Below are 13,503 nucleotides of genomic sequence, written 5' to 3'. Positions count from 1 at the left end.
ATATATATATATATATACAAACATAAATAGATATAGTCTGTAGTTGACATATATATATATATACTGTAGTTGCCAGAAAACTTTTAAAAACAGACCTTGCTTCATTACTTATTACTCAGATTATAAGTTAGGGGTCAGTCTAAGGCTACGGTCAGACTGCAGGCAAAAAAAGTGGTCCAGATCAGAATTTATTATGACAGTCAGACAAAACTAGTCTTTTTTTTCATATGACAAATATTATCACATGAAAAATCTTTATGGCCAATTCATCTCAGCGGAGGGAAACAAGACAGAAAGCAGCTCTAGTGGACTCCGTTAACGACCGGATGATGATCCTAAAATAAAATGTGGAACAAACCAAACTGCAACTTCAGTGCAGAGTGGCCTCAGTGTTATCATCTGCTGCACATCACCTGCAGCTGGTCCATTCCTCAGCCCGGGGTGGGGGGGTCATGTGAGACAAACTGAGAGGCATCACTTCCTCCTCACCTGCAGTCTGGAGGGACAGAAGCTGAAACGCATTCACAGATTGGTTTGTTTACAACCTACTGCTTGTAGTTTGTTAAAAACAGGATCCACTGTGCTGCCTTCAGGTGCACCTGTGCGACGTTCAGGGGGCAGAGAGGTCAGAGCCTCTTCAACGAGTACAACTTTAAATTGTAATGGAGTCTGATGGCACACAATTAGGACGTCATAAAACTCAGTTTAATGTTTTGTCAAATTTTAAAAAACGATTCAGTACATAGTTCCACTTTCAATTTAACAACAAGATTAGAATGGCGTTAGCGCCAAAGAAACATTTTTCTGCTCGGTACAAACTAAGCTAGCTGTTTATCGATTTATTTAGGAAGTATTAATTTCTAGCTAAACAAACTCCCGTGCCCCTTTCGTTCTGTGAATTCCAGACAAACTACGGCCTAATTTGTGAGTAAGAAGCTCAGTTCCTCCATCTTCGCCCGATAAATCAAGGTAAACACCAGTAAATAGACGGACCCGGCTAGCCCCGGTTAGCTCGCCTGCTCTCACCTGTCCTCGCTGACCGTGATCACTCCATCTTCTTTTGGAATCAACACAGCCGCGTTGACGGAATCCGAGTGTCCCTCGATCTTGTTCAGGAGAACAGGTCTAGCGGTCTGGGGCCTCGAATGAATCTCTGCAGCCATGATTTCACCCAGCCAGCAGTGTTTTCCTTCAGAGGATTCTCCTCCTTCAGGAACACGATCAGCTGACTCCAGAGCTGCTGTCAGGATCACCGTAATGACGGAAGACCGGCCGCAGCGGAAAATCAGTGTAATGTATGGCAGGCCGTTTTAACATAAAATCAGATTCACCACACTTACAATCCAGATATCTGAAGTTGATTTATTATGACTAGACGTGTTATTTAACATATCTTTAACTATATTTTGATTAGTCCAAATACTTATTTGAGATATATCTAATTATATTCTGACTAATATGATTTACCATTAAGGTGTATGGAGGCTTCAGTTCAAGATATCTTAAAATTAATTTTGGCTAATCAAAAACACAGTTCTAGATATCTCTAAGTGAATTTTGACTAGTCGTTATTTGCTTTCAAGATATCTCGCTTTTAGTTCTGACTAGTCATAATTACAATTAAAGATATCTTAAATTAAATCATTATTCAAGAAATCTTGAATGTATTTTTAGAAGAATTTGACTAGCACAAATGAAATTGCAGATATCTTGATAGTAAATAATGACTAGGCAAAACTATCTTAGTTGATGCCTGTCTTATAATTTATAATTTATAACTTTTAACGTTATAAAGCATCTGCTGGTGTTGGTCCACTGTGTTTTCTGAGGTCGAAGGTCAACGCAGCTGTCTGCCAGGAAGTTTTAGAGAACTTCATGCTTCCTGCTGCTGACCAACTTTATGGAGAAGCAGATCACATTTTCCAACAGGACTTGGCACCTGCACACAGTGCCAAAGTTACCAGTATCTGGTTTAAGGACCGTGGTAATTGGCCAGTAAACTCACCTGACCTTAACCCAAAGAAAACCTATGGGTTATTGTGAAGAGGAAGATGTGATACACCACACCCAACAATTCAGAAGAGCTGAAGGCCACCATCACGTGGGCTCTCATAACACCTGAGCAGTGCCACAGACTGATCGACCCATGCCACGCTGCATTGATGCAGTAATCCAGTCAAAATGAGCAACAACTAAATATTGATGCTGCACATTCTCATACTTTCATGTTCATACTTTTCATGTTCATACTTTTCATGTTCATACTTCGTACTCTACCCGTTTAATGATGGGTGATTTCTTTTCACAAAGATGGCCTCCTTTACTCCTCTCTCAAACCATCATTCCTCTCTGTCCAGGATGTGAAAATCTTCATTAGTGATGAGCAAATGAAGCTTTTATGAAACACTGAACCAGTTGGGCCAATTGTTTCAAAAATGGGTTAATTTGTTGAAGCTTCAGTTACACTGACCTCTTGTGGCAATTTGCAATGCTGCTGTCAAATTAGGCTTTTTGGTGGCACACACCAAGAACTTCAGTGACTAGTGTTAAAGAAACTACTTTACTGTGGTAAAAACAGGTTGTTTAAATTCACCAACTTTCTATGTTGTCTGGTTTGAAAATGTCTTCATGCTTACATGTTTTTGAATAAAGATTGATAAATGTGCAAGTTTATTAAAGAGATTTAATAAAAACGTTGCAATGGTATTGTGCTTGTGTAACTGTGACAGAGTCCGAGTCTTTATCATTCTTAAAAATATCAATGAAATGACGTCTCCATCATCTCCATGTTTGGCGCTGAAGTGTCTAATCATAGAGGAGGTATCATGATGCTTCAGTTCAGTTGAACACAACATTGCACCTGCAGAAATACACAGTAAATTTTAAAAATAATAATTTGAACCCATACTGATATGATTATTAAAATCACATAAATCATTTTACTGTAATTATATTAAATACATGGGTTAAATGGGTTAGATATATATTTTTTTTCTGTTCATCTACACTTTTTAATTCAACCTTTATTTAGACAGGTAAATCCCATTGAGCCTCGAGGACTCATTTACAAGAGACCTGATTTCAACAAAGAATGATGACAACAATGGACAACAATGACAACAATAGACAAATACTAAAAGGCATACAGATTTTTTTAATAAAAAAAAAATAGGATGGCTAAAAAAAGAAAAGTAACAAAAAACAGCTAGAATATCTTCACTGCTGAACATTACTATAACTTTTTTGACATTTAAATACCAAAACCACCTTATGATGAGCAGAATGAAGTGTTCCCACATGTTAGAACGATCTCTTTTCCTGGCTGCCTCTACAGTATACAGTAATTACTCAGTTTCAACTAAGCAAAAACACACCTACTCTCCAGCACATTGAAACAGCTCTAAAATGTTTCATAGTGTTGAGCACTCATTTCAAAACTGTCTCAACCTGTCACCTGTCACAATCGAGACGAGGCGGTGCCCAGGGAATCAGCTGTTTGGACCATGAACCAGTCAAGAGATTCATTCCGACAACGAAACAGTTTGTGTTTCGGACCGAAACAAGCTCCGAAGCAGTGGTTCAATGTAATTTTACTGCAGGGTTCGAAGCATGTTTTGAAGCTTTTGTTTCATACTACCATCACTAATCTTAATCCCTGAAAGAGTGACCGCTGGCCTGGAGAGGAGTTTAGACCGCAGAGTCCTGGCCTGATGATGATGATCTTCTGTGCTGGGCCATCCTTTTGGCCATGATTTAAAATATATATTTTATTAATTCATTACACACAGACTGATAAGATTCACTTTTTGAATGGAATTACTGAAATAAATAAACTTTTACATGATATTGTAATTTTATGACCAGAACCTGTTTGTCTGATGACAGAGGATAAATGTAACAGCCACTCTCAGGATTACCATAATGATTGAAGAAAAACCTCCTGTAAATCCTGACAAACAAAGATTGTTTGGATTATTTGATCCTCTGGAAAATAAATCCAAACACTGAATCTGAAAACATATTGTGCAGGAGAGCTCTGTTGGAAAACACCTCAAAGGTTTTGTTCTTTCCAGTAACAAGACATGCTTGTTAAAAAACGTGATTGAACAGAACAATCCTCATCACGTGGCCAAATAAACCGTTTTCGTTTCTTTTAAACAAAACATCTTCAGTCTGCTTATTTAAAGTACAACATGCTCCATTTTTGTCTTCTTCCAAAGTCCATACCGTTAATGTTGTTGCAACCTTTACTTCACATTGGGATGTTCTGTAAAAATGTTAATTATTAAAAATGCATTTATTTGTAAATCTCAACCTCATTTTGATTCACAGCTGAACACTAAACATGTTCAATGTTAAAAACAATCATTTTTGGAGTTAAAAATTGTCATTTTGAATTGATTTCTAAAACGTTAACTTTAAATTTCCTGCTGCAAAGTGTTTTTTTTTTAAACCGTTCGGTTAATTAAACCAGCTGCTGGAGTTTTTGGAGAACGTGGTCTAGGATTGTGGCGGCCCCACAGTCCTGGGTCTTCTGCTGGAGTTTTCATGTCATGATGCACACGTGTTCACATGGACCAGTTCAGCACCTGGACTCTACCATGCTGTTGTAATGATACAGTTGAAATATGCAAAGCACCAACCACTGCACCACTGTGACACTCCACTTCATTACAAAATAAAAGAAATTTAAAACAAGCAATTCAAACATGTAAAACTCAGGCTACTACAAAATAAAGCATAGAAGTAGGCTGTAAAAAAATTAAAATAAATCAAGTGAAAGGCTTTGCATCATCTTTACATGCATGCACCTTCAACTTGAGCTTCAATTGATGTCTTACATAAATATTCCACGTACTTTAAAATATATATTTTAATAAACTTTGTCAGTTTGTGTGTCAGACTTTCACAAACCAAACTCTGGTGAGCCCATTTCTCTAACCAGTTTGATCAAATCTGTGACTGGTTCAAGCTGCAGCTGGAAAAACTACAAAGCAGAAGTCAAATGAACGTTTACACAAAAATGTTTTAATAAAGAGTGTCACGTCTCTGATGTTATAAATATGTCAATTTATTTTTGTTTCAAATGTGAAGCAACAGAAGATTTCCTCAGCAAAACAAGAACAGCAGCCGAGGGTCAAATCTTTAACTTATCTGGAGTTACACGACGGTAAACTAACATTTAGACTCGAGCTTTGACCCCATAAATAAAACATTTTACTCCACTTAGAAAATCACACATTTCACTTTTAGTCATTAAACATGTAATAAAGTTTAAAATAATAATAATAAAAAAAAGTATAAAAACTTAAAACAGCAGGAAAACAATCTGTAAAAATATTGTGAAAATCATGTTAAAGGCTGCAGAAAATGATTAACACAAAACCAGAAGGGGAGACATTCACATCGGAAAAACATCTGCAGCCTGGGGGGGGGGGGGGGGGGCACTCAGGGCTGGTTGATCTGACCCATGAACAGGATGGTACCTGCAGACACACAGGGAGATTACTCTTCAGATTTCCTAATTAGAAAAACTGTTCCATGTACAAACAGATGTTTCCTCAGGAACAGTCTAAACAACAACAACAACAACAACATGTTGCCCCTTGCTGCAGCTCAGGGTCTGAAATGTTGCTGATGCTGACGTGTACCTGTTGGGTGATGCCTGATGAGGAAGAGGAAAGGCCGGTCCACTATAACCCAGGGGGGGGGAGGAGCGAGCCAACACAATGGCAGCTGGAGAAATGTCATAAAAAGAGTTAAAACATCAACATCTACAGGTGAAGAAGACGCCAGCTGCTCCGTCTGAGCTGCAGGATGAAGATTATTACAAACACGTCACTCTACGTAAAACTTTAAAGCCTGAACATGGAACCTGCTGAAAACATCACTAAATGTTTTGTTTTAATGTCTGCACACATCAGTTGTTGGGTACAGAAATGATTTGTGGGTAATATTAATTCATAACTTGAGCAAAATAAAGCACTTCTTAAATAAGTTTCTGCAGCAATGAGCCAATTTAATTTAATGCAGTTTAATGTCAGGTACAAGTTTAATCTGGTATTGATTCCATCCACAGTGAACATAAAGTTCACAAGTTCAGGTGCTATTGTAACAACCTTTATGATGCTGTCCAGATGTTACACAACTTCTGTTGGTTTTACACAAGACGAGGTCATGTGACTCAGTCTGCAAGCTTTTCTTCTCCTTTCAAACAAACGAGCATCTCAGGACTAAAGTGTGGAGCATCACATGTATGTGTGTATATATATTTTTACTGTCACTCCATATACTTTATACTCTCATTTGCCTACATTATTGTACCCACCATGTATATTTTATTAAGTACAACAAAATGAAGGAGTGAAAACTAAAACGGAGTGCAGAGCCTTTAACCAGAAGGATAAACGTGCGCTCCAAAGCACGTTCTTCTGACGAGTGAGCACAGACTGTAAACAAATGAAAAACATTTAATACCATTGTCATTTAATGTTTTAGATTATTTAGGGCCTAATATGTTGCTACTTTAAATTTAATTACTTTATGTTATTTAATACAACAGAAACCCAGATTACAATCCATGCTCATGTGAAGCCATGTAAAAGTTTAAATAAGTTTAATTTAAGTGTTGGGAAGTGACATATTTTTCCCCAGCTAAAACCAGCAACATTTTGTTTCCCACTCCAGACTCAAGTGTGCATTCCTGCATATCCTGCTGGTATTTCTTTCTGCACCACCAGACTGAAACTTGTTGCACGTTATGACGTGTGTGAAATGCAGTAACAGTAGGCTCTCCCCGTTGGGGGCTGCAACAGAGTGAGTGAACACATGAAACCAGCTCCAGGCTCAGGAAACACTTACTGGTGGCAGCTGCTGCTTTAGTTCCTTCTTCACTCACGATAACTTTGGCTTTCTGGAGCGCCTTGGACACAAACACTGGGTCAGCACCTGAGAAAACAAGAGTCATTTCAGCTCCAACTAAGGGTCTGTCAGTTTTAACTTCCCGTCACAAGATGGCGCTGCAGCAAACATGAGGTCTGGTGACATTTGGTTCATGAAGCCACATGATGGCTCCTTTGAGTCCACCAGCCCAGCACTGGTTCAGGTTTTCACACTGAACACTGAAACCTTTCAGAGCAGTAAACAGCTACCGGTCCTGTCCTCCTGTAACACTGACTCATCTGCAGTAAACACATTCCTTCTGCTGCGGTTTTACTCACTGAGGTGACTGAAGTCTGCTGCATCCTCACTGAACATGTCTGTTACTCCCAGAGCAGACAGCGGCTCCTTCAGGTCCACCTCTGCATCTGCAGTAAACCTACAAAACACAGTTAATGTTGCTTCCACTCTAAGCTACAGTCGGATACGTGCACCCTTGTGTGCGTCTCACTTGGGAATAAGCAGGTGGACTTTCCTCATGTGCATCAGCTTGGTCCAGCTCTGCACCGTGGCTGTGCTGATGTGTGGGATGACCTGGGACAGAGGCGTGCTCTCATCAGAGGGCACCACGATGAGCATGCTGATGGTGTTCCCGTGATAGGGCAGCTCGATGACCCGGTATTTCAGCCCCTGAGGAGTGGTGGCCATGCCTGGGAAAGCAACAACACATCAGTTCCTTTGACAGAACGACTCGAAACTGATGAAAATAAAAGGCCTGGCCTTCCTGCAAGAGTTCTTGTTCAACCAGTGGTTACTTCCTGAGAGGTTACAGTAAATGTGTTGAGTGGTTCATGACTGATGAGATTTGGCAACAGGCACCCACCTTCACCTTTAGGTGGCAGGTGACTAACTCTGTGCTCATTTCCATTACTAAGCACACATTTAAAAACAAAGGCAGGTGACACTGTGAGCTGATGACAGAGCTGGGAAAGAAGTCAACCTCGTCATGATCTAGTTACAGACACCTGAGGAAGGTCTCATCCATACCACACCTGGAAAAACAACAGGAAAACCCAGAAAAGATCAGAACAAACTAAACAAGTACTGCATGTATGAACTACAAAGCTTACTCTGAAACTCTGACACACTAAATGGGGGGAGGGGTGGGAATAAAAAAAATACAGAACAGTGAACCTTCCCACTAAAGACAACTTCCCAAAATCTTCCGACTCCTCATGACTCATCGAGTACAAAAAAAGAAACCAGTCCCACTTCAATATGGACCGTAATTATGACTCCAGCTTGTAACCACATGATCTTCTGAAATGACAGAACAACAACAAGGTTCATCCAGGCTTCACTTCCTCCACCACCCCCCAAACATTTTGGAAAGTTTTCTTCATTTTGAACTGTTTGGAACTGGACCTGGATATGGAGACCTCCGTGTTCAACTGTCCCCTCTTATTGTTGTTAGTATCACTCAGCCCTCTGTGAACAGTAAGCGGCCATCAGGGAACTAACGGTCATTAGGCTGATGGTCCTCCTGTTGCATGTGAACAACTAGTTATGGCTGTCACCAGCAAACTGGTTGATCCACTAGTGGTGCTTTGCCACTGGTAAGTGTAGCTCCACTCAGCTCTCCTCGGTTCTTCTCAGGTGTAGGTGATTTGTCACTACAGTTGAGGCTGACCCGTTTCCCCGCTCTGAGCCCCATAACAGTACTTCAATTCTTAAGCTTATCCCCCCCACAGCACACAAGTCTGGGTGTAGCCACACTGCACCATCATCTCCAATATCTCTCAGACATTGGCCCCTCGGAGCAGCCCGCTTGGAGCCACGAACAAGATGGTCCCATAACCCGAGCTGAGTGGATACTGAGCGAGTGGAGCAAGGAGAGCCGAGACGTGGCAGAGCGCTACAAGTGAAGGTGTAGATGAAACTTTTCAACAAAGAAAAAAAGGTGTTAGTTCAGTCATCCAGGTAGAGAACAACAAAAAAAAAAGGTTAAATCATGTCATCTGGACCAGATGACATGATTTAACCTTTTTTGTTTTCAACAAAGAAGAATCCGTCCAGAGGACCTGGCTCAACCTTGGAAGAGTCTAGTAAAATCTGGATTAAACCAAACACGCACAGATTATAGTCGAGCATGAAGGTCACAGCTGGATGATGTGAGGACACTTTGTTTGATGCATTCAGTGCAAACTCCCCATGTCTGCTTTAAATGTTTTCATACTCAAAGTATTTGTTTTGGTTCAGCCGAGACACTTTAAGGAATTTTCCCAAAGTCTGGGACAGTTTTCTACACAAGTACATTTATTTATTTCTAAACCAAGTGCAGGCTGTATCCTAGAAGCTTTCATAGACAATGCTGACCACGACCACCAGTACATTTAACTAGAACTTTGTTTCAGAGGGGTTTTACTACAGAGCAGGATTTACCACTTAGCCAGCAGCGTTTCACCACCATCACCACGGCAACAGACATTAGGTCACATGACGAGGCTTTATTTTCTCCAAATTCAGGGCTGATGAAGCTGTCTGAAGCTCGAGACATGAGTGTGGAGGCTGTTTGGAATCCTTTATCCCAGTAACACCAACCAGTGAGACGCTCGTCAGGAAACAAGAATGACAAACATGATAAACAGCAGGATCACTGCAGACGCAGCTTCACACCACAACTATCGACAGTTCTACAATCTTACAACAAACTCTTTATACAGACTAAACATAAAAAAACTTGTCAATTATGGGTAAACAATGATCAATGAATCAATCATCCAAGTGCAGAGAAAGACTCGAGACCTCTGCAAGAAACTACAGAAAACGGATGTCCTGACTTTCACACGTCACAGAGGACCTGTCCCTGCTCGTCCTCACCACACCAACAGCTCATCTAAATAGACAACCCACAATGCATCACTTCACACCAGACTAAACTAAATAATATCCTCTGGATGTGACACGTCGCAACATGCCATTTCTGTACAAAAAGCTGCTCTGTGAATCATGACCTGGCACCGACTGATCCTACAAATGGATTTAAAACAAGAGCAGAATTAATTGGCTGCTACCATTCACAGAAATTAAAATTAATTTTGGTTTAATGGAAAACAAAAGTCCACAATAAGACCTCGTGTTCATTTTCTTCCAGCTGGCTCTTATGACAAACAATAGAGAAATGTCCTTTCCTGCCGAACGAAGTGCAAGTGTTTACTGCTGAAGGAGTTTTGCTGAAAGCTGCTGAAGAAGCTGAAAAGGTTTCATCTCTAAACTGTTAATGCAAACTAAATTTGAACAGCTGACTTTGCTAAAAAGCAGGAAAACAAAAGTGGAAAGTAGCAGGAAAAACTGCAGAAATAGCTGAATGGAGCAGAAATGTAGCCACAACAAGCAGAACAAGCTGAAACAGGCAAACTTTGTCAAAACCACAATCTGTGCCATTCTCAAAACTTTTGGCCACGACTGTAAGACAGCTACACCAGAGACAAAATGCTCTGTAATGACAGGTGGCTGTGACATGCACCGGTGACTTCACCGACTGCAAGTACCAGTACGCTTTTAAACACTCACCTATGTTAAAGATTGACAACTGGGACATCATTGGAACTTTATACACGTTTCCATCCCCCCCGTTGAAGGGCCTCATCTTGGTGTCATTGGGCTGGAAGCAGGACTTCCACAAGCCTTTGAAGTAGATGGAGTTCACAGCAACCAGGCGGGTCAGCGCAGAATCCAGCATGTCTGCTTTGACCAGGCTGGGAATGTGACCTGGAGGAATACAGAACAGAAACAATCATTTGTGTTCAGGAGAAAAGAGGAAGTTATACTGCATCATCTTCATCATCTGCTAGTTCACACTAACCAAAGAGACTGTTGCTGTTAAACATGTGTAATGTGATCATTAAAAAAAAAACAGGTAGTTAAAACGAGTTTCTCTTTGCATAAAGGCTAGTTTATATTCAGAAAACAGATGTACATTTAACTAGAACTTTGTTTCAGAGGGGTTTTACTACAGAGCAGGATTTACCACTTAGCCAGCAGCGTTTCACCACCATCACCACGGCAACAGAAACTTTTCAGTTCAACGCCAGTAAAAAGTAAAACTCAAGCAGTACGCTGATGTCCCCCCTCCATCGCTGAGGGAGTTCAATAGTGAATGTTTTGTAGTTTTGAAGATAAGTGTTTTTCTGGACTGGAACTGAACGGAGTAAATCTTAATGTTTTTGGTGCCAGATATTAACCCTCCGACACGCCATCGCCCACCTGAGTCGTTTGAGGAAACTTAAGAAATTTAAAAACTAGTACTGTACTTTTTGCTGTATAAGTCACACCTTTTTGCATAAATTAGCATGCCCTGCAACTTATACAGTGAAACAACTTATTTATTTATCCCATATTTATAATCCAATTTTTGGTTGAGCTCTGACCATTCATTCCGACATGGAAAATATTGAACACTAACATTTTCAGCCACTACAGGGCCCTCTACTCATATGGCAAGCCAAGTGTCTCATTAATAGGTAAAAGTGGCTATTAATGAGACACTTGGCTTGCCATACCAAGCCACCTTTGTTTTGGCTCTGGAACTACTGGAGCAAATGTCAAATGCAGCTGCATTTCGCCACGCTGGTGAAATGCAGCTGCATTTGACCATTAAAGTGCATTTATTAAGGAAAAGTTTAACTGAGACACACATTTACTATAATTTCGAGCGAACAAATAATTGTTTTTAAGTGTTAATCTAGTTAAATTCTTGTTAAAGTCCTCCCGTGCACGCTCCCGCCATTTGGCAGCATATCGATTTTTGGCACAACACCAGCTCACATTTCCGGGTCGTCAGCGGTGACACATAATAGATACGACATATATGGCAAAGCGACATATTTATGTTTTTTCCACTTTATTAGACATAATTGAACTGATGCGACTTATACGGCGGTGCAACTTGTACAGCAGCAAGTACGGTAACTGTTTTCCCAAAAGGCTATGGTGGCCAGTTTACACACAATATGGCCATCTAGGATTTTGACGTGGCAGCCCAATTGTCGATAGTGACCGTACGTATGCCTGGATGTAGCCACACATCAAAATGGAAGACGGTACTTGACTTATTTTTCTAGTTATCTAGCTCACAATTCCCTCTTTGCTCCACGACAGGAGACAAAAATGGTGAATGATAGGATAGACGGATAAAAATAATTCTCTGATTGCAACAACATTTATGTTATCGTAATTCTGCCCAGCGTTGCAAGAAAACAAATTAACCGATTAAAATCCTGCTTTGATTTTAATCCAGTTAGTTTCAGCCTTAACAGCAGCAGGAAGTTTATTCTGATTTCTAACCAACAGTTTCTGCACTGCAGCACTTGTTCTCCTGTTGGGATGATTTTTATCTTCTGCCTCCATGGACAGGACATACTGTCTTTTATGAAGGAAGTCTTACGGTACATTTTTAGATTTTGTTTAGGAATGCACCAAGACCACAACTTTCCATACCAGACAAAAATGCTTACATTTAACTACTTGACATTAGAGAGTATGGATATGAGTATTTATCAAATGTGTGCAGTCAAGTTAGGAGGAAAACGTAAATAAAATACAATGTTTATAGTCAATTGTATTATTCATTTTTCAAAGGTACCAATGCATTTCAGGTACATTTAAACATTTAATTATGCTGATCTGAAAAACTGAGACTTACAGTAATTCTTTTGTCCGCTGATACGACTTCTGCTGTTTATGGATCAAAACATCTTTACCTTTGGTCTTATTTTTGACCCATGCGTTGATCTGATCAGAGGCTGCACTGGGGTCGCTGAAGTCCAGGCTCCTGCTCTCACACTGAAAGTTGGCTTTGTTGGTCGCCATAAACGTCTCCTCCATGGGGAAACCTTTCTGGCTGAACATGGCGTTGGCGATCAGCACAGAGTCCAGGTTCGATTTGGACGTGATGGCCTTGTGCAGCTTCCTCAGCATCTTATAAGGCCCTGTGCACACCAAGAACATGGTAGTTCTCAGTTAACATTGGGTTTCTCAGGCCTACATAGAGGCAGCAACTTATGGTTATTTTATTCACCTTTTTTCTTGTAACGCAGAGAACTGATAATCTGCTTCCTGGTTTCTCCATGGGCTCCAGGTAGCAGCAACCCAAGGATGGAGGCAACTCCATGAGGCGAAAGAACAACGTTGTCCAAGGGCTTGGTGCGGACTACTTGCTCAAACACCTGCATGCCAAGATCAGAGCCCCGTTCACCGTAGGTCGGGGATACAGACGGGGCACCCTCATGGACACACAGGATCACCAGGACGTAAAATAGGAAGATGCTCTTCATTTTGATCCCCGTGGCACCCTGCAAGAGAAAAACAGCAAAATATCAGTCTGAAGGAGCCGTGGAGCATCTCACTGGTTCAATCAGCTCCCCTGAGCAGCACACCTGTAATAAAAACATCTGCAGGCATTCCTCAACTCTTCCAGGTGACTCAGACAAGTCATGATATTTAATGAGTAACGCACCTCCATTGTCTCCTGAGAACATCTTCTAAAGACCCCAGTATACTGCCGAGTACATCCATATGCAGAGCACGTACATACGTGCGTACCCCCCAGCGTACCCTCCGTGC

General features: G+C 40.8%; 2 protein-coding genes across 2 annotated transcripts in view; both read right to left on the bottom strand.

Moving 5' to 3' along the window:
- The window catches only part of wdfy1 (WD repeat and FYVE domain containing 1), a 26,533-nt gene extending 25,306 nt beyond the window's left edge, over window positions 1-1,227 (bottom strand). Inside the window, exon 1 of the mRNA XM_037678005.1 lies at window positions 1,027-1,227. Coding sequence (XP_037533933.1) covers window positions 1,027-1,163 — 137 coding nt within the window. The 5' untranslated portion in view covers window positions 1,164-1,227. The remainder of the gene's footprint in view (window positions 1-1,026) is intronic.
- A 4,221-nt stretch (window positions 1,228-5,448) lies between these two features.
- On the bottom strand, window positions 5,449-13,232 carry serpine2 (serpin peptidase inhibitor, clade E (nexin, plasminogen activator inhibitor type 1), member 2; the record flags this gene model as incomplete). The annotated part of the gene is given in 9 exon segments (XM_037678004.1): window positions 5,449-5,486; window positions 5,652-5,709; window positions 5,711-5,736; window positions 6,862-6,948; window positions 7,221-7,318; window positions 7,391-7,589; window positions 10,453-10,650; window positions 12,642-12,869; window positions 12,959-13,232. Coding segments are annotated over 9 exon segments (1,188 nt in total).
- Window positions 13,233-13,503: the final 271 nt, after the last annotated feature.

This window comes from Nematolebias whitei, chromosome 6, assembly GCF_014905685.2.
Source record: "Nematolebias whitei isolate Nwh7 chromosome 6, NemWhi1, whole genome shotgun sequence".
Classification (NCBI taxonomy): domain Eukaryota; kingdom Metazoa; phylum Chordata; class Actinopteri; order Cyprinodontiformes; family Rivulidae; genus Nematolebias; species Nematolebias whitei.
This window is presented reverse-complemented; position numbering and strand designations above follow the sequence as displayed.